This window comes from Diceros bicornis, chromosome 30 (assembly GCF_020826845.1).
Source record: "Diceros bicornis minor isolate mBicDic1 chromosome 30, mDicBic1.mat.cur, whole genome shotgun sequence".
In the NCBI taxonomy this organism is placed as follows: domain Eukaryota; kingdom Metazoa; phylum Chordata; class Mammalia; order Perissodactyla; family Rhinocerotidae; genus Diceros; species Diceros bicornis.
The window spans coordinates 4,068,078-4,089,493 of NC_080769.1; the positions used below are offsets into that span (position 1 = coordinate 4,068,078).

Genomic DNA, 21,416 nt, shown 5'->3' on the forward strand with positions numbered 1-21,416 from the left:
GCCTCGCCCACTTCTTTGAACTCCTCCAGGGCTCTGTGATGGTAGGGCCGTCACTGTCTTGGCTTCCTCATTCAAGCTTCACCGGCCTCTCCGCCCCCCATGGAGAGCAGAAGAGCAGCCCCTCGCTGCCTCTGGCGGCCCACCCGTCAGGTCCCGCCTTCCGACTCCTCGAGGTCCAGGACGACAATGAGGAGCGAGGCAGACAGACCCCAGTCCCGCAGGTGGTGTGCCGGGTCCACTCTCACGAGCTCCATTGTTCCCGGTTACCGGCACCTTCTTCCAGCGTCGCCAGATCCCTGCTTCCGGCAGTGATGGCCGCTCGGGTTCCAGTCCCGGCTCGCCCGTATGGGCGTGACTGCATGGGCGAGTGACTTCGCCTCCCTGTGCCTCAGTTCCCTCGCCTGTCGATAAGGACAGCCGTGGTGACAGAGCTCTGGACAACATGGCAAGCACCTCGCTTGCAAGGGGTGGGTGACATTGTCCTCATCTCGTGTGACAAAAGAAGAAAGCAGGACGAAAGAGCTTCAGAAGCTTGTCTGCGGTCTCAGGCTCCAGGAGCGACAGAGGTGGGGTTGAACCAGGCTGCCTGGTCCACAGTCTGTGCTCTCCATCAATAACAGCGATAACGACAACGTCCCAATTCAGTGAGCTGTTGAACAGATTTAATGCAATGACGTGGGCAGAAAACCTTCGTGCAGTGCCCAGCACGTGATAAACACTCAAATAGACGTTAGTTATAATAGTTATTACATCATTTTACATTATATAGTTACATGTTAATATGTAGATATATGCTATGAATACTTGATGTGTTAATGTGTAGTTCTGTATTCTGGTTCTAGTCCAGGGGGCCAGCAGACTTTTTCTGCAAAGGGCAAGATAGTAAAGATCTGAGGGTCTGCGGCTGCTCAGCTCTGCTGGGGTAGCAAAGGCACCACGGGCCGTCTGTAAATGAATGGGCGTGGCTGTGTTCCAATAAAACTTTATTTACAAAAGCACGCCGTGGGCCGCGGTTGGTTAAGGTCTTGTATGGTACGTGTTGTGTATCAGCATTTTTTTCCGTGTTCCTCTGTTTATAGCCTTCTTTTCCGTTCTTTTCGTACAAGCCCAGCCTTTCTTTCTCTCCTTGGCTCCCGTCTTTCGGGAGGGCGTGTCAGACCCCTGGAAGGTGTGGGCTCTGCTGACACCAGGCTTGTTTGTCTGATAAGACATGGGGAGTGACATGGCGGGGTCTCTGAGCTCAGCCCTCTCTCCCTCCTCTCTTCCCTCCCTTGTTCCCAAGCTCCAGAAGTCCCTGTTTCCGTTGCCCACTGCTGAATTCCTCTGCCTGGGGAAGCCTGGGAAGATCTCTGAGCTCCTCTGCCCGCAGTCGCCTCTCACTCACCCGGCTCCCACCACCCTGGCCTCTTTATTCCTCCTCAGATACACTGGGCACCATCCTACCTCAGGGCCTTTGCACTGGCTGCTCCCTCTGCCTGGATCTTCTTACCCCAGGTAGCCTCTTGGCTCCTCCCTCACCTCCTCCAGGTCTTTACTGAAAGGCCGCCTTCTCGGCATCTGCCCTATTTTAAACTGTGGACTAGAACAGTCTAGAACAGCACCTGGGACGTAGTAGGTGGTCAGTAAATGTGTGTCGAGTGAGTGAGTGCTATGGCTTCATTCATTTTTATTGCTGAATGGTATTCCATCATGTGGAAGTACCACAGTTTGCTTCTCCATTTACCTGTCGATGGCTGTCTGGGTTATTCTTGTTTTGGCCAGTACGAATAAAGCCACTGTGAATTCTTGTACCTTCCCTCAGCTCTTCACTTGGCAAATCCTTCTAAATCCTTTAGGTTTCCCATTAAATGGCACATCCTCAGAGAGCCTCTCCTGACCCAGTCACCACCCCCTCCCGTCTAAATTAGGTCTCTCCCCCTTCGTTCCTCATTATCATAGTGCACAATGATATCTTATGGTGTAGGGCTGCATTCTGGCCAGAACTGTCTACCTCCAGAGTGAAAAATGGAAGAAGAAAAACGACACAAACATTTGTGAAACAGCTCAAGAGAGGTGCTCAGTTCTCAGGTCTCCAGGATGGAGAGATGAGGGTTTGTTTGAGGAGGAAAAATCAGGGACTGCTTCTTGGAGGAGGTGGCTCTTGGTGCTCCATTCATCCGTGAATCTACAAACATGGGATGAAAAGAAAACTGTCACTAGGTCTCTGAGCTCACGGAGCTCCTGGTTAATCAGGAAGGGGGCAGAGTTGACAGATCATCGTCATTTGGTATCATATGATGTCATACGATGTCGCACAGTAACCAGTTGTCATAGCAGCCAGCACAGAGGCACTGTGGGGAGGGGGCTTAGGTCGCATGGCCAGTCCGTGTCTCAGGGCGTCTTGAGCTGTGTGGCCCAGTGGCCATTGTCAGAGCCAGATGGGAAGGCAGGTGAGAGCTGGGGCAGGAGAAGGTGAGCGCGGTGCGAGGTCGCCTCCAGGAGAGCCGAGCTCTGTCTGTTTTGTTCAGTCATGTTCCCAGCACTTAGAACACCGCCTGGCACATAGTAGGTGCTTAGTTCATCCTTGCTGTGTGGATAACAATAAAGAACGATCATGGTTGAGAACCTGGGCTGTGAACTCGGACTGAGATTGGTGTCTGCCAACCATTACTAGCCACATGCGTGATAATGAGTCTCAGTTTTCCTCTTCTATAAAGTGGGTGGAAAGTAATCTCCACCTCATAGGGCTGGACATTCATTTCTTGAATACTGACCAAGGGTATACAGTGGGCAAGGCACTGCTCTAGACACAGGAAGCAGACAAAAGTCCCTGTCCCCAAGGGTTTACATTCTCATTGGGAGAGACATAGTGTAAACAACAAACAAAGTAAGTAAGTTGCTTAGTACTTTAGAACACTATAAGGACAGTGGGGGAAAAAACAGCAAGGAAAGGAGGTGGGGAGGCCAGTTGCTACATGAGATAAGACCTCGCTGAGGAGGTGGCATTTGAGCCAGGACTTGAAGGCAGTGAGGGGGAAGTTATGAAGATGTCTGGGGGAAGAGGGAACAGCAGGTGCAAAGGTCCTGAGGTAGGGACATGCTTGGCCTCTTGCAGGAACAGCAGGGAGGCTGGTGTGGCTGAAGGGAGTGAGCCCTGAAGGGGGGGACGGTGAGGGCAGGGAGGGGACAGTGCAGACCCAGCAGGGCCTTGTGGGTCTCAGGGAGGACTTCGGCTTTTGCTCCAAGGGCGGTGGGAGCCATGGAGGGTTCTGACAGAGGAGGGACGTGACCTGACTCAGACGTCCACAGGCTCGTCTGGCCACTGTGGGGGGAGCAGACTGGGAGTGAGGGCAGAAGCTGGGGATTAGGGAGGAGGTGACAGTATTGATCCAGCCAGTGACGGTGGGGACGGGACCAGGGTGTTGGCTGTGGAGACTATGAGGGGAGATTGGGTTCTGGCAACAATTTTTAAATTTTTTTATTGTGGTAAAATACATATGGCATAAAATTTACCATGTTGAGGTGTACAATTCAGTGGCCCTTAGTACATTCACAATGTTGTGCAGCCATCACCTCTGTGTAGTCTCACGTCTCATCACCCCAGAAGGAGACCCTATACCGGTCAGGACTCACTTCCCATTCCCCTCCCCCAGCTCCTGGAAGCCGCGAGTTCTGGATATGATTGAAGGACGCCCAGTAGGCTGTCTGGACAGATGGGTGGCCGGGGTCAGTGAGTGAGCGCGCAGACAGCGCGTAGGTGGCGCGTCACTGAAGTGTGGAGGACGGTGGGGCGCGGTGATGAGTGCCTTCCAGAAGCCTTGCTCTGACACTGAGCTGGCCTCCCCGGCTCTGTGGAGTCGCCGCCTGCTGGCCGGGAGTGCGGGGGGCCAGGGTCCTCTCAGGCTCGCAGTCTGGCCGGGGGAGGGAGGGGGAGGCGCAGTGAGAAGGGCCAAGCCAGCGCCATCCGCTCCGGCCCGCCGTGCAGCTCCGGCCCGTTTCCCGGAAGCGCGGCCCGTTTCCCGGAAGCGCGCAGGAAGCCGCGCAGGCGGCGCAGGGCAGCGCTCGGGGAGTGGGGCGTCCTGAGGCTGCTGGTGTCGCGCCGGCCAGCGCTCGTGCGACCTTCCGTCTGAGCCGAGGTGGCGGCTCTCAGGGGACGAGCAAGAAGCAGGCAGGTGCTCACGCTTGGGCCCCCACTTCCTTAGGTGGCCTCGTATGGATCCCCGCTTCCTTCTCTGATGCTGGTGGCCTCTCTCTGAAAGGGCTGTGGAAGCCCCGCCCCTTTCCTAATATTGGCGACGCGTTTGGTTTCTGAAGATGAGACCGCTCTACGTGTGCTCTGGTGCTAGCTTTCTGTCTCCTTCCATCTCTCCCTCACTCAGTGTAGTATTTTTCCTTATTCCTTCTCCTGCCTGCCTCCCCGATATTTCTCCTCACGGTCACCCGGATCTTATCCTCACCACTGGTCGTGTGCAGGGCGGTGGAGCCGAGAACACGGCCCATATGGTTCTGAATTCTGGTCCTGCTTCTGCCACCTTGGGGGCTGTTGGACTTGGGGCAGGTCGCTTAAGCTTCCTGAGTGGAGATCCTTCTCCTCGCTCTGCTAATGGTTCTGGTCCTTCTCCAGGCACACAGCAGAGCGTCCTCTTTCCCAGCTCCTTGAAGTTAGGTGTGGCTGTGTGACCCGCTTTAGCCAACGAAATGTGAGGGGAAGTGACATGTGTGACTTCGGGGCAGAAGCTTTAAAGGGCGGTGTATGGTTCGCCGTGTTCCCTGTTGCCTGCCTCCACCGTCATGCGTGCACAGAGACGGAGCCTCCCTCGGACTATGTGCTGGAGGGGTGATGGCGCGGAAGGGAGTCCCCACCCTGCCCGCAGTGGACACAGCGTGAGCAGGAACATAGGCCTGTGGTCTGTCCAGCCGCCGAGGTTTGGGGTTGTTCCTGCAGCAGGATGTAGAAAGGCTGGGCCGAAACGCCTCATCCCCTATGCCCTGGGCTTGGATCTGAGCGCCGTGTTCTTGTGAGGGTCGTGCTCGTGTGCCTTTAAGCTTCTAGCTAACAAATACTGCCTCCCTTCTGCTGTCTTCTTAGCGGGCCTCTGCTTCCTCTCCCTGTGTTTTAATCCTGAAAAAAATAAATGTGGGAAAGAATGGTTTGACTTTTCCTTTGAGGAGATGAATGCTTTCTGCAGCCCTGGGCCTTCGTTCAGTCGCCCTCGACCTCCTTCTTCTGACGACCTTTTTTCTCTCCTTCTCTGATCACTTAGTGTCTCTTGAGGGTGAAGGACCCCCTGTCTTAACTCACTCAGTTTTAACTCTTGCCGTCTTCCATCTTCTTTGTCCCACCTCCCCTTGCCCTGTTCGGCTCCTGCTCATCCAACCAGGGAGTTTACACTCAGGTTCTAGAACTTTCAGTGTGTCTCTGTTATCTTGGTTTCTTGCTTGCTTAGCCCCCTGGGAATCAGCTGTAGCAGCAAATTAACACAGAGCTCTGAAGCGCCTCGAGCTTGAGGACACTTCCTTTTGCTCACCTAAGCGGGATCCTGGGGCAGTTGCAGATATCCTGCCCCTGCTGTAAATCTTTCTTCATCGTTGTGAGAGCCTCAGTCAGGGTCAGCGAAGACCCGGCCGAAGAGCCTGGCCGAGGCTCCGTGGTGTTCCGGCTGCGCTGGGTGTTGTCATGTTGATGGAGCTCCTGGGACCGCCGCCAGCAGCCTCTGGGATTAAATCAATAGAGTTTGCAAAAGTAAAAGCTTCTTTTGGAGGCACAGAGTATCTTGGTTTATTTTTTAATGATCAAGCTTCAAGGAAAATCTTCACAGATGGCAAGGCCAGCAGAGGAAAAGGCCAGGCAGACCCAAATGTTTGGGGAAGTGCACGAGGAGAAAGCGAAGAAGGCTTCCTCAGGGGCTCGGGGCTTTCCGGAAAACTCTGTTTGACTTGAGGTGCCAGTGCCACAGTTGGGAGAGTTGGAAGAGAAGGCGGAAGGTGCAGAAAGGATTGCCACTGAGATGCCAAGGGAAATGAAGCAAAGGGGGACTCATTCGCTCGTTTACAAACATTTATTGGAGTCCCGCTGTGTGCCTGGCCGTGGGATGGGTGCTGAGGATGTAATGGGGAGCAAAACCTATGACAAGTGTTCTTAGAAGGGTAGAAGACACAGGAGAAGGTCATGTGAAGAAGGGGGCAGAGATTGGAGTGATGCAGCCACGAGAGCCCCCAGAAGCTGGAAGAGACAAGAAAGAATCCTCCCCTAGAGCCTTTGGAGGGACCTCAGTCCTGCTGACACCTTGACTGTGGGTTTCTGGCTTGTATAACCGTGAGAGAATAAATTTCTGTTGTTTCAAGCCATCAGTTTGTGGTAATTCGTTATGGCAGCCCTAGAAAACTAATAGACACTCCTGTGAAGTCTGAGATACCTCTGAGAAGGCATAAAAGGACACAGCCATTGCCAGAACCTCATCCTCCAACAAGGAGGAAGAAATACCCCAACTCCTCCTTCCTCCCTCCAGTCTCCTGCTGGGGCTTCCCGCTGGCCACACCACCCAGAAGGCAGGAGACGAGGGAGGTGGAGGGATGAGTCCACGAGAGTCGGCCTGCCTCCCCCAGGACACCGAGCAGAGTGATGGGTGGATATTTCAGGGGAAAGGAAGCAGGAAAATGACAAAGCACATTACAATGTGTGAGCCCCCCAGGAAAGTGGATTTAGATAGAGAAGAGAAGATTACCTAGGATCGAGCCCTGGGGAAGACCGACATTTAGAGATTGAGTAGAAAAGGAGGAATGGAAAGGAGAGACAGAGAAGCAGAGACAAGAAAGAGAATAGGAGAACACAGCAGGACGGCATGGCCGAGACATCTGAGCACAGAAAAGTGGCCCTGGGATCTGGCGGCCTGGAGGGCTTTGGAGATCCTCACTGGAAGAGTTGTGGTTGAGTGGTGGAGCTAGAAGGCAGTCTGGGGACAGTAGAAGAATTCACGGTGAGGAAGGGGAGGCAACACGTGTTGTCAACTCCTTCTTTGTGAAGGGGAGTGCAGAAATGGGTTGGTGGCTGGAGGGAAATTTGGAATCAAGGGTGGGGTTTCTAATGATGGGAGAATATTTATTTCTCTAAATTAGGTCATTCCCAGCAGTGTACCAATATCTGCTGGTGTCTTCTCCCATCTAGGATGCTAGAATTCTTGAAAGCCATTTGAAGTTCAGGCCCGTGAACTTAATGTTATCAGCCTGGGTTGACTCATTCAGGAATATTCCTCTGCACAGGCACGGCGATGCCAGCCCGTTGGGTTCATCCAGGGATGGGCTTTTTCCAGGAGTGAGAGAGACAAGGGAGGGGTATATATCCAGCCTTTGTAAGGTTGACAGGGAAGGAGGTGAGGCAGGAGAGCGTGCTGAGAAATGGTGGGGTCAGTGGGTTGCAGGGATTCACAGGATGATGTTGGTTGCATGTAAAGGAGCTAGTGAGCTGGGAGGAGGAGAGGGGTGGTTAAAGAGAAGGATGCTGGAAAAGGGTGTTTTGGAGGTGGCTGGTGTCACGGCTGGAGTGGCTTGCAGTTGACACTGGTCACTGATGAGGAGGTGGGGTGTCTTGCAGTGATCGGGGAGGGAAGGGACCAGCATGGACAATGGTCTCTCCACATGGGAATTGACGGTCACAGGAAGTAATAGCCTCCATCAGAGTCTTCCTCCAGCCTTTGCTTTCCTGGGGCCTCGGCGTCTTGGCTGCCAGGACTGCCTTTGCCCTTGGACTTCCCACTGGCCCCAATGGCACTGGGAGGGACCTTGGTGGCCTTGTTGGGTTTGGGGGGAGCTTCTTGGTCTTGCCGCCTTGTCTTAGGGGCCTTCTTGGCTGTACCTGGTTTAGAGGGAGCCTTCTTCCCTTCACCTGGCTTCTTGGCTGTCTTTCTCACCTCACCTGGGTTGGGAGGGTCCTTCCCTGTCTTACTTGGTTTCTTGGGGTCCTGCTCCTTGACCTCACTGGGCTTCTTCCAGGCCATCATGGCGGGCGTCTACCTGGGCTGGGTTTTCCTTTTGTTCTTGGGAAGTAATTTGAAGCTGCCAGTGGCCTTCCTGGCCTTGGAGAAATTTCGGGGGAATTTCCAGGTTGAGTTTAAGCCAAGGGGTAGACGGAGCATATAGAGAAGATGCCGAGGAAATGGAGGATTTCACTGACCAGCAGACGGGGTGACCGTACGAGAGAGGAGAAGGCCTTTCTCTTGGTAGAGTGGACATACTAGGGAAAGCGGTTGTAAATTAGACCAGGAGACAGAGACCTCACACCGTTCAGAGGGCCCCGGGGGCTTTATTGTCCCAAAAGAGAGAGAGAGAGAGAGGTCTTCAATTCTCATTTGGAGTCTCAGACCCCAAGAGTTTAAAACTGACCAACAGCTCTGCTTGAAACTTGTTTCAGTGTTGTTTATGTCCTTTCTCTTTTCATCAGGGAAATTTATTTTGTTTGTGTGGTGTGTGCGTATGTGTGTTTGTGTGTGTGTGTGTGGTTTTCCGTGAGTCATGTTAATTTTTCCATGTTTAAACTTTGGTACAGAGCAATTTATACATTTACATTGTGGATTTAATTTCAGAAGGAACACACACACAGACTCATCTCACTGTTTAAAAACTGTGAAACAGAGCCCTGTGAATCTCCAGGGTTGATGTGGCGGGTACCTATGATGAGGGCAGACGTGCACCCCCTCTGACCCAGCAGTTCCACATCTTGGAGTTTATCCTGCAGAAAAAATCCTCACAGGTACAAAGGGTATGTGGTCAGGTTGTTCATCGCAGCTTTGCTTATAATAGACAAACTGGAAGCCTTCAGGGGAATATTGAATAAATGATGATGCTTCCATTCACACGAATACTGCACAGTCTTTGGAGAAATGTGTCCAGTGTGGTGAGGGGCGTAACAGATTATAGAACATTATATATCATGATCCCTGTTTTGTAAAGGGAAAACGCGATTTTGTCTGGTTGTTTTCATTCATCCGGCAGTATTTATTGAGTCCCTGCTGTGTGTTAGACATTGTTCTGTTTGCTGGGGACACAGCTGAGAACAAGTCAGACAAATCCTTGCCCTAGTGGGGCTGCCAGTCCCTCGAGGGAGACCAACATAAATAAGATAAACACATAAAATACATAGTTTTTTTGATGTGAAAAGTTGCTAAAAACGAACAAACAAAAAACAGAGAAGAGAGATGATGTTGGCAGGGTTGAGATTTTAGATCTGGTAGCCAGGGAAGATAATGCTTTAGTTTAACCTGAAGGAGGTGAGGGGTGGTCCCCGCTCGTATCTAGGGGAAGAGGAGAAGAGAGAGCAGCCAGTGCAAAGAATGTGTGTAGGGAGAAATCTGAAAGATAAGCACCTAACTGCTAGCATTGGTTATCTTTGGGAAGTGGGGTGGTGTAAGGACTTTTCACTTTTTAAATGGTGCATTATAAATTTTAAAAACTAAAAGAAAAAAATACAGTAAGCACATATTCCTATTACAACCAAAAACATTTGTTATTTTTTAAAAAGGGATCTTGAGGGCTGTCCAGGGGCTGTTTCTCTCTATGGTTCAGGGCTCAGAGGAAGAGTCAGTGAGTAAAGGCCTACGAGGGAATTCTGAGAATCAAGGGGAAAAAAGAGACGGGAAAGCAACAGGGATTTTTTAAAAGTTGAGGTGAGATTCACATAACATAATTAACCATTTTAAAGTGAACCATTTAGTGGCATTTAGTACATTCACAAGGTTGTACAACCACCACCTCTATCTAGTTCTAGAACATTTTCATCACCCCAGAAGGAACTCCTTTCCCATTAAGCATTTCCTGCCTTCTTCCAGCTCCTGGAAAACACGAATCTGCCCTCTGTCTCTGTGGACTCACCTAGACAGACACAAGGTTAAAACAGCCCAAAAGTCCATCAGTGGGTGAACAGATAAACAAATTGTGGTATATCCATGTGATGGAATATTATTCAGCCATGCTTAGGAATGAAGTATGGACATATGCTACAATGTGGATGGACCTCAGAAACATTATGCTGAGTGAAAGAAGCCAGACACAGAAGGTCATACACAGTATGATCCCATTTATTTGAAATACCTGATGGAGATTTTTGCAACATTTGTTTTGAGCCTGATATTCAGGAAGTGGACCACACACATTCACTGCATTCTGTTCCTGGAAACAGTTCAGATTCGAGAGAAGACCTAATCAGCCACAATGAGGGCAGATGTTGATGCCCTCCGTAGGGAAGGGGAGGGACTGAGACTCGTATGGGTGAAAAAAAATAGGAAAAGTTAGTAATACTAGCAGCAGCAATTGTAATAAAAATAATGAAATAAACATAGATTGCATGATTACAGTGAGATGAACCCCACTTTATTCTTTCATAAGCATATTACGTTTTTAAATCATCCCAGGAACCAGACTCAACAGTAACAAAACATTACATTTATTGAGTACATACTGTGTGCCCTGTTCTGAGTGTATTGTGTGTATCGCTCATTCCATTCTCACACGGCACTGTGACGTAGGTGCTACTTTTTGCATTTTATGTGTGAGGAAACTGAGGCTTGGAGAACAAAACTCTTTTGCCCAAGGTCAAAACCATGTCTGACCCCCAAGCCCTTTCAACTACTCTGCTCTACGATTTCTCATGCAGGTATGTCCAGTTTTCGGAGCAGAAGCATGACCTTGCTGCCCAGGGTAGACTTCTCTTTTCAGAACCAGAGTGCTGAAAACTTGGATCATGTTAAAAAACAAATGACACATCAAACCTATTTGGTGTTGGGTTTTTTAACTTTCTCTTCATTTAGTTTTCCTGCTGACATAATGAATCTTTTTTTTTCGCCTCTCTTCTGCATGTGAAATGTCGGTCTTTAGAAATGTCTCAGAGAGTGTTAATGCTTGACACTGGGTGTGCTCGCCTGCCCAGGCTGGCCCTGTCTGCATGGACGTCAAGTGAAACTTGTGCCTCTTGCCCCTGCCCGTGGTGCTGAAAACATCGCGGCCGCGCCAGAGTCCACCTTGTTAGCGCATCCTTGCCGTGGTGTCTCAAGCGGATCAACGGGCAGAGAGCCCTTTTCTAGGCTTGACTTTTGGTGTTGGTACTGTGTGTTGGAGAGTTCGAAGCCTATGTCTGAGAACTGGAGACTCTTGGGATTATTGGAAGTTGAAATATTCATTAATATGACGCACTTGGGATGGGCTTATGAGGGTGAGGAGTAGCACGCCATGGTTGCTCGTTCCTACATTAAGTTGTGACGGTTGGGACTCAGATGAGGTCTAATCCACTTGGTCTCATCCATATGGCTAAGGCCCCAGATGTAGCGCAATTTTTAAATAAAGGCAAAACCATCCACCTTCTAATAAGGATAAGATTCTGAGTGGCCTGTGGAGACCCCAGCTTGAAAGCACGGACCTTGGGGCGAGCCCTGGCTCTTGCACGCCTCCTGTGTGAACTGAAGCAATTTGTTTGACTTCCTTAAGTTTTCACCTTTTTATCTGGAAAATGGGCTTGCACCAGCACCCACCTGGTAGAAGTGTTGCAAGGAATTAACTGAAACTCAGCACGGTGTCTGCCCAGCGAAGCACGCGACACACGGCAGCAGTAATCGTGGTTGCTGTGCCTGCTAATGGCCCCGTAATCGTTGATGCTATTGCCAAGTTAAACTGTGGCCTTTGTTTAGCAGAGCGGGGCATATGTCCTACACCCATATGTCTAGGGCCCTGGGACCCCCTACTCTTTTCCTGGTAATTGTGACGAGCATGGAACTGACATGAAAATAAGTTCTGTTTCGCTCAACTGCTTGGTTGACTCACTGAAGTATCTGTTTCCTCAGAACACACCCATCAGGCAGCCCCCACAGTAGAGACAAGGGCTTGATGAGTTAACAAAGGTGATTTGATTTTCACAATAACCACGGGAGGTTGGGAATTAGATGGGGATGGGGGGCCCCACAAAGACAAGGATGAATTACTCAGACGTTCTGCAAGGTCTTGCTAAGGGGCTGGAACCATCAGCCACGCCCACTTTGCAAATTGATTTTCCCTGATGTTCTGGATCCCAAGAGCAGCTCCTGTCAGCTGGTGCAGCCCTTCCTCCCCACGGAGAATCGCCTGGTTGTTTCCAGTGTCGCACACAGCCCCTCTCTGGGGCCCCTGTGGGTCCTGATCAATCTAATTGTGGGGGGAGCTTTGTGTATCTGCACTTGCCTGCAGGGCTGCTTGCTGTCCTGACTTCCAGGAGCCGCTTCAGGAGCCCGCTTTTCCTCCCATCAGGGAGGCTTCTCTCCTTTCATCTCTTCTCCCCCGCCCTCCCCTCGGCCTCTTCGGCTGGCTGATTATTCTGGATCCCGCTGACACAGGTGCTTTCTCCCGAACCAATCAGGGAGCAGGAAGGCTCAGCTCAGCTATCAGAGGCATTGCTCACCGCAGCTGTGAGTTAGAACCCAGGCTTTCTAAATCAGGAGGCTCAGGCACGACTCGGTGTCGGGCTGAGAAAAACTCGCCTTCCCCTGCCTGGACTACCTTCAGCTTCTGCCCGGGGCAAGGCAGGGCCTCCCGTGTGGAGAGCTCATGCCCCTTCTTTGTGTCTGTGCACCAGCCACCTCCTCGCATATTTCAAGGAGCTGGATTACATCCTTAACATGCCCATGGAGACATGGCATGAGGTGACGTTGGGGGAGAGAGACAGAAAGCAGGACCCACCCACCCTTCCTTCCTTGCAGGGGTGTTTATTGAGCACCTACTGTATAACAGACGCTCTCCTCAGGTGCTCAGTACGAAGCAGTGAACCAAGTAGAAAAAAATCCCTGCTTTTATAGAGCTTACATTACAGTCTAGTAGGGAAGACAGGAAACAAGGGAAAGAAGGAAAACATGGCAGACGTTTGACTGGGGACAGGGCCAAGGAAAAACATTCAGCAGGAAAATGGAGTTAAAGGCCTCACTGAGGATGTGACCCCTGAGTAAAGATGTAAATGAAGTGAGGGAGGGAACCATGCAGGTCTCTGGGGAAAGAGCATTCCTGGAGAAGAATGGCAGGTGCAAAGGCCCTGGGGCAGGAACACGCCTGGTGTCTTTGGGGAATATGGAAGAGGTTGGCGTGACTGTACCTGAGTGAATGAGGGGGAGAATGGAGGAGATGAGGGCAGGGGGTGATGGGGCAGGGTGTAAAGCCTAGTGAAGGAGGGGAGAATGGAGGAGATGAGAGCAGGGGGTGATGGGGCAGGGGGTACAGCTGAGTGAAGGAGAGGAGAATGGAGGAGATGAGGGCAGGGGGTGATGGGGCAGGGAGTACAGCTGAGTGAAGGAGGGGAGAATGGAGGAGATGAGGGCAGAAGATGATGGGGTAGGGGGTACAGCTGAGTGAAGGAGGGGAGAATGGAGGAGATGAGAGCAGGGGGTGATGGGGTAGGGGGTACAGCTGAGTGAAGGAGGGGAGAATGGAGGAGATGAGAGCAGGGGGTGATGGGGCAGGGGGTACAGCTGAGTGAAGGAGGGGAGAGTGGAGGAGGTGGGGCAGGGGTGATGGGGTAGGGGGTACAGCTGAGTGATGGGGTAGGGGGTACAGCTGAGTGAAGGAGGGGAGAATGGAGGAGGTGAGGGCAGGGGTGATGGGGCAGGGGGTACAGCTGAGTGAAGGAGGTGAGAGTGGAGGAGGTGAGGCAGGGGTGATGGGGCAGAGGGTACAGCTGAGTGAAGGAGGGGAGAGTGGAGGAGGTAAGGGCAGGGGGTAGAGCTGAGTGAAGGAGGGGAGAGTGGAGGAGGTGATGCAGGGGTGATGGGGCAGGGGGTAGAGCTGAGTGAAGGAGGGGAGAGTGGAGGAGGTGATGCAGGGGTGATGGGGCAGGGGGTAGAGCTGAGTGAAGGAGGGGAGAGTGGAGGAGGTGGGGCAGGGGTGATGGGGCAGAAGGTACAGCTGAGTGAAGGAGGGGAGAGTGGAGAAGGTGAGGGCAGGGGGTAGAGCTGAGTGAAGGAGGGGAGAGTGGAGGAGGTGATGCAGGAGTGATGGGGCAGGGGGTACAGCTGAGTGAAGGAGGGGAGAGTGGAGGAGATGAGGGCCGGGGGTACAGCTGAGTGAAGGAGAGGAGAGTGGAGGAGGTGAGGCAGGGGTGATGGGGCAGGGGGTACAGCTGAGTGAAGGAGAGGAGAGTGGAGGAGGTGAGGCAGGGGTGATGGGGCAGGGGGTAGAGCTGAGTGAAGGAGGGGAGAGTGGCGGAGGTGAGGCAGGGGGTACAGCTGAGTGAAGGAGGGGAGGGGGGGGTGAGGCAGGGGTGAGGGCAGGGGGTACAGCTGAGTGAAGGAGGGGAGAGTGGGGGGGGTGAGGCAGGGGGTAGAGCTGAGTGAAGGAGGGGAGAGTGGGAGGGGGTGAGGCAGGGGTGAGGGCAGGGGGTACAGCTGAGTAAGGAGGGGAGAGTGGGGGGGTGAGGCAGGGGGTAGAGCTGAGTAAGGAGGGGAGAGTGGGGGGGGTGAGGCAGGGGTGATGGGGCAGGGGGTACAGCTGAGTAAGGAGGGGAGAGTGGGGGGGTGAGGCAGGGGTGAGGGCAGGGGGTACAGCTGAGTGAAGGAGGGGAGAGTGGGGGGGTGAGGCAGGGGTGAGGGCAGGGGGTACAGCTGAGTAAGGAGGGGAGAGTGGGGGTGTGAGGCAGGGGTGAGGGCAGGGGGTACAGGGCCTTGCTGGCTGCTGGGAGGCCTTTGGCTTTCCTCTGCGGGAGCCGGGCGCCAGGGGCACACTGAGCGACTCCCTGAGCGTGAGCTGGAATGGTCTTTTCTGCTCGTCTGTCTCATTCCAGCGTTGCTCCTGTTCATGAGGATCTTGGGGGTCTTATCAGCTCCTCCCTGAGTGGGCGTAGTAGATGGTCTGGGCCTCCTGAATTCTTGACTGGGGGTCCGAGCCTGGAGGATAAAGCTTGGAGGGGAAGGGGAGCCCCTCTTCTTTGTGGATGACTGCAGGCCACCGTTACCTGGGCCCTCCCACCCCTGAGTTAGATAAGGCAGCACTTCCCCGACCTCAGTGTCCACGCAGATCCCCCGAAGGTCTTGCTAGAACGCGGGTTCTGACTCAGCAGGTCAGCCCGGGGCCTGAGGCTTTGCATTGCTGACGGCTGCAGCAGTGCTGCTGGTCCTTGGACTGCGGGCTGAGAACAGGGGTGTCAGGTTAGCGTGCAGATTCTCGTTTGGGGCACGTCTGTGGACGTTGGCAGGGTCTGTGGGTGCGTGGAGGGCGCGGGGATGACGTTTGGTCACCAGTGTGGCCGTGTCTGACAAGAAATAAGCAGGAGGAGTAAGGTGGCTGTGGGCGGCCTCTTTCCACTTGCCCGCGTGCTGGCTGGGGCTTCCTCGCCGTTCCCTGGAGCTCCGGGACTGAAAGGCAGGCAGCATCGGGCAGTTGAACCCTTGATGATGCGGCCATGAGAGTGCTGCTCGCTGCCAGCCTCCGGGGACTCTCCCTGGAACCTCAGCTAGAATCTGTGCAAAGGAAGTCACATCCCAGCTGTCAGGGGCAGGAGGCCAGGGGCCCGGGAGTGACATGGCAGCTTCCAGCCGGAGCCAGCAAGGAGCTGGTCGGCGGGTTGGGGAAGCAGAATCGTCGATTCCCGTCACGGCTTCAGAAGCTGGGTGAGGGAGGCCAGGAAGGGCTGGCATGCTTCTCTGTGTACAAATGTTGTCTCTTATTTTCCGGGCTGCAGGGTGAGGCAGAGCGGAGTATTTGTGCAACACGGCCCAGCTTTGTTCTCGGTGCTCCTAATGACTGTCGGCTCGGAGGCAGGAAGCCAATCAGGGACGATTGTCACAGGGCCGGCTTTTGTTGGCTCCTCAGATTGCCCCGAGTCTCGAATTTGCTTTTCAGAGTGTGCGTGGAGCGTGGAGCGTGCCTCAGCCACTTTCAGCTGGAGGCAGAGGACGAGGCTGGTGACAAAGGTGTGGTTTTTCTGGTTTATTTAGAGTCCCTACTTCCAGGTTATCTGTTTCCCCACCTGGAAAGTGGATATTTGCTCCAGCTCCTCCTTCAGCCTGTAAGATCGCTTGGTTTTATGGAGCTTCCAAAACGCCAAACTTAAAGTTTCCAAGGGAGCAAGCTGGGAGGAGGGCAGTGGTTTAACATGGCAAGTTCACCGAGACTCACCGTTTGGTCCTTCTGCAGGGCAGCGGAATTCAGTGTCCCCCGGGATGCTCGGCCATGTCTGCAGATCGCTTCTGGTCATCCTAGGTTTTGGTTGTCCTAACTGGAGAGGAGAGGATGCTCCTGGCATCTGGTGGGTAGAGGCCAGGGATGCCCCCCACCGTCCCACAATGCACAGGACGCCCCACACACAGAATGATCCGACCCCAGTGTTGGTAGTGCTGAGGCTGGGAAACCCTGCTCCAGAGTGAACAAGACCCTGTGGCTTCCTCCCCCAGCACCCATTTCTCCACACCAAGACCGCCTTCTCAGATTGCCAGCTGTTTCCCACGGCTTTTGGAACAGAGATGCGTCTGTGGGTCTGGCAGGGGGACAGGGAACATTCGCATTCACCAACTAACTAGCAGATCAGACCCTCATACGAAGTGAGCAGGATAGACCCTCCCCAAGGGCAGACCCTCCAATGGGACGCTCCAGCGACCTCTTCCCCGGGAGGAGAATTCCCAGGATGCAGGAAGGAGTTTGTGCCTGGAGAGAGAGGGGATGCTGCGTCTGGACATGGCCACGTGGACTACCCCCTCCCTCCCTCAGGTCTGGAAGGGCAGCTTCTCAGAGGCCTGCCCTGGCTGCCGTATTATGTTTTTATTGAGGTGAAATTCACGTACCAGTAGTAATCATTTTTTAGTGACTAATTCAGTGGCATTTAGTACAGTCACAATGTCGTGCACCTATCGCCTCTATCTTGTTCCAAAACATTAAGCAGTAACTTCTGATTCCCCACTCCTTCAGCCCCTGGCAACCACCAATCTGCTCTCTGCCTCTATGGGTTTGTTTATTCTGGACATTTCATATAAATGGAATCATACAAGATGTGGTCTGTTGTGCCTGGCTTCTTTCACTCAGCGTGATGTTTTCAGAGTTCATCCACGTTGTAGCATGAATCAGTGCTTCATTTTTTACGGCTAAGTAATATTCCACACTATGGATACACCACATTTTGTTTAACCATTCATTCATTGATGGACATTTGGGTTGTTTCCACCTTTTGGCTGTTGTGAATAATGCTGCTATGAACATGCGCATACAAGAATTTGTTTGAGTACGTGTTTTCCGTTTCTTTTGGGTATGTACCTAGGAGTGGAATTACTGGATCATATGGTAATTCTATGTTTAACTTTTTGAGGAACCACCAACTGTCTTCCACACTGGCTACACCATTTTACATTCCCACCAGCAGTGCACAGGGGTTTCAATTTCTCACATCCCTGCTAATACTTATTGTTTTCTTTTTTTTTTTTTTAATTCTGGCTATCCTAGTGGGTATCTCATTGTGGTTGTTTTTGTTTGTTTGTTTGTCTGCAGGGAAAGATTCACCCTGAGCTGAAATTTATTGCCAATCTTCCTCTCTCTCTCTTTTTTTTCTCCCCAAAGCCCCAGTACATAGTTGTATATCCTAGTTATAAGTCCTTCTAGTTCTCCTGTGTGAGCCACCACCACAGCATGGCTACTGACAGACGAGTGGTGTGGTTCTGTGCCTGGGAACTGAACCTGGGCCACCGAGGCAGAGTGTGCTGAACTTTAACCCCTAGGCCATCAGGGCTGGCTCTCATTGTGGTTTTGATTTGCATTTCCCTCATGGCTAGTGATGTTGAGCATCTTTTCATGTACATAACGGCTATTTGAATATCTTCTTTGGGAGAAATGTCTAGTCAAACCCTTTACTCAGTTTTTAGTTGGGTTGTTTGTCTGTGTTGTTGAGTTGTAAGTGTTCTTTATATATTCTGGATACTAGACCCTTACCAGATATGATTTGCAAATATTTTCTCCCATTCTGTTGGTTGTCTTTTTGCTTTCTTGATAATGCCCTTTGATGCACAAAAGTTTTAAATTTTGGCTAAGTCCCACTTAGCTATTTCTTCTTTTGTTGCTCATGTTGTTGGTGTCAGATCTGACCACTGTATTAAAATTGTAACCCACATCCTCCTTTGCTACTTTTTCTCCCCATAGTACTCACCGTCTTCTAAGGACTGTGTTACTGGGTTGTCTGACTTACTCACTTCTCCTCCACGAGGGCAGAGATTTTTGTCCGGTTTACCCTCAGCTGTGTCCCGAGTGCCCAGAACAGAGCCTGGCACACAGTAGGTGCTGAGTTAATATTTATCCAATGAATGTTGGAGGTGAGATGGAGGAAGAATATCCACATTTTCCTTAAAAAGTTATCTGCTGGGTTTTTAGGGCAGTGAAACTACTCTGTAGCCCACTGTAGTGGTGGATACACGTCATTGTCCATTTGCTCGAACCCATGGAACGTGCAACACCAAGTGTGAGCTCTGAGATAAACTGTGGACTCTGAGTGATAAAGATGTGTCCATGTGGGTTCATCAATTGTGACAAATGCGCCACTCTGGTGGGGATGTTGATAATGGGGGGCCTGTGCGTGTGTGGGGGCAGGGGGTATATGGGAAATCTCTGTACCTTCTGCTCAACTTTGCTGTGAACTTAAAACTGCTCTAAATTTTTTTTAATACAAAAAAAAGGAAAATGTTCTGTTTTAATAATTGGTAGCTCTTTCAATTAAAAGAGTCAGAAACAAAAAGTCATCTGCCCCAGGTTTGGGGTCTGAAGGGTTCACTCCAGACAAGATAACTGATGGGGGCTGGAGGGATCCGAAGTGGGGAGAGTGTTAGGTAGGGGACGGTTGGAAGGCACGAGATAGTTTCAGCCTAGGCCAGTGGCAGGGGGGCAGGGGGGGTGGCGTGCACACTGTAAACATCCCTTCTCGCTTACCTTACACAAGCTGGAAAGATTTTCCTTGACTCCCGGATACTCCCTTTGAATACATGATTTTAGCCACCATCATAGCCAACTGCATTGTCCTGGCCCTGGAGCAGCACCTCCCCGATGACGACAAGACCCCGATGTCTGAGCGACTGGTGAGTCACGACTCTGCTGGGGGCTCGCCTTTACCTCGGTAGCAAATTGATGCGGTGGGGGGAGCAGAGGGCAGAGTGGGCTCTCGGTCTAAGAGCCAAGAGCCGGGTCACGGGCCCCCTCCTGGGAGCCCACATTCCATGAACACCGATAATGTGGGGAGAGAGACACCCTCACTGTCCACAGCCCCTCCTCGCCCCCCAGCAGACCTGCTGTCAACCTGGAGAGGGATGGGCGACATGGTCACCTTGTCTGTGAGAACGTCATATTCAAAACAAAATTCTTAGGAAAAATTTGACCGTTCACAAAAATACAGAGAACAGTACAATGAAACCCTCCCGACCCGTGAGCTCATCACCCGCGTTCGCTGCCTCTGTCCTTTCTTGTTTCCTTGGTTTGTCTTTCTGGGCCAAAGTATTTTCAGGCAAACCCCAGATGACATGTCAGTTTGCTGCCACGTACGTAAGTCTGCGTGGCTAAAAAGACGGGCGTTTTATTCCACCACCACAGTGACGATTAACATTGCTTCCTGACAATCATCTAAGACCCAGTCATAATCATATTTCTGTGGTTGTCTCAGAAATGGCATTTTACAGTGGTTTGTTCAAACTGAGATTCGAAGATGGTCTAGATTCTGTTATGTCCCTGCAGACTTTTAATCTGCAGCAGTCTTTTTCCTCCCGCCATTACTGCAGACAGCAGTCCAGCTGCCCTAAGGAATGCCCCACGCCCTGACTGTGGCCTGCTCACTTGCTTGTGAGGCCGTTTGTCTTGTTCTTCCGTCCCCCACGTTTCTCATGCATGGAGGTCAGCTCTGGAGGACATTCAAAATCCAGTTGATACTTTGGTGCAAGTCCGCAGAGCCGTAAACCAGCCCTGAGACCCTTCTTGATCCCCCAGTCATCCCCCAGCCCGCTGGTTTCTCTCCTGGCCCTCTGACAGTGCAGTGGAGGAGACTTCTCTGCCACCTCTTCAGAGCCACCTGTAATAGCACAAGTGTAGGGAGAGAGAGATGTTAGAATCCACTCACTCCTAATCCACAAAGTATGGATGCTCTCAGGACTTTTAAATGTTAGTAGTCATGTCTTATGATGTATATTCTAAGAAATATAACTAGCCTAGCAGACTAGAATTTCACGGCTTTTTTGTTTTTGCTTAAGATGAAGCCACGTAAAAAGAGCCAGTTTCAAGAACAGTAAACTGACATGGGAAATCACGAAGGCAGAATGAAGATGATCGAGGCTTGAAAAACGTTGCCATAACAGATGGGAAAACACCCGTGTAGGGGCTCTGGTGGAGAAGAGCTTATGGCTTAATTTCAAATACTATAGACTATCAGCTGGAAGCCGGAACTGGTGGGAGGTGCGGTGAGGGCCTGGGGGCCGGGGCACTGGCCGTTTGCCAGCCAGTGCACAAGTATTGTTCCAATATTTAGCCACCTGAACAGCTGTGCTGGTGCCCCACCAGCTGAGAACCATCGCGAGTGTCAGGTTTGGGGTGAGGTTGGTGCAAAGACCTTGAGTGGCGTGTGTGACAAGTAAACATGCTAAACCAGCGCTTTCCCGTAGATCTTTCTGCAGTGATAGAAATGTCCTACGTCTGCACTGTCCAGTATGGTAGCCACTGGAAAGGTGGCTAGTGTGACTGCAGGACTGAATCTTCCATTTCATTTCATTTAAATTCATTTAAATTAAATAGCCACGTGTGGCCAGAGGCTGCCGTACTGGACAGCTCAGGTCCAAACAAACAGTTCTCCTTGGCCAAGTGGTATGTGAGGTTGGTCAAAAGGGAAGAAGGAGGGCGTCTTCGCCATGCTTCTGTCTCTCTTGCCTTCAGACAAGGAAATTCCAGGCAGGATGTGGTGGGGGGCAGTGAGTGCTGGAGAATCAGGAGAGATGAGGGGAGGTGGAGACAGATCTCCAGGTGGGCTGGTTCCTCATCACGCCCCCCTCTGCCCAGCCAAAGACACTGACCTTACCTTCTCTCCCTTCCAGGATGACACAGAACCATACTTCATTGGAATTTTTTGTTTCGAGGCTGGAATTAAGATCATCGCCCTTGGGTTTGCCTTCCACAAAGGCTCTTACTTGAGGAACGGTTGGAATGTGATGGACTTCGTGGTGGTGCTAACAGGGTAAGTGGCGTGTGCTATGTTTCTTAGAATTATCTTGAATGACGAGGACTTTGGAAACGTAACAGTTGGTGTGGTCTAGGCTGGGCTCGGGAAGGCCGAGCACCCGTGTTCTGCTTCAACATGCATCTGCCTTCTTCCCTCCCTTCATATCTCGGCTGCATATTACAGCAGATGCGTTCTGTTACAATTAGAATAATAGCTTATTAGAGTTGACTGCTTCCAAAGTGCTTTATGTGCATTCTTTCATTTAATCCTCGTGACA

At 51.7% G+C, this 21,416-nt stretch overlaps 1 protein-coding gene across 1 annotated transcript in view; it reads left to right on the forward strand.

Annotated features, from left to right (window-relative positions):
- Positions 1 to 21,416, forward strand: part of CACNA1A (calcium voltage-gated channel subunit alpha1 A) — a 217,633-nt gene that overhangs the window by 23,335 nt on the left and 172,882 nt on the right. Inside the window, 2 exon segments of the mRNA XM_058525574.1 lie at positions 18,917 to 19,022; positions 21,015 to 21,154. Of these exon segments, the coding sequence (XP_058381557.1) occupies positions 18,917 to 19,022; positions 21,015 to 21,154 (246 nt within the window).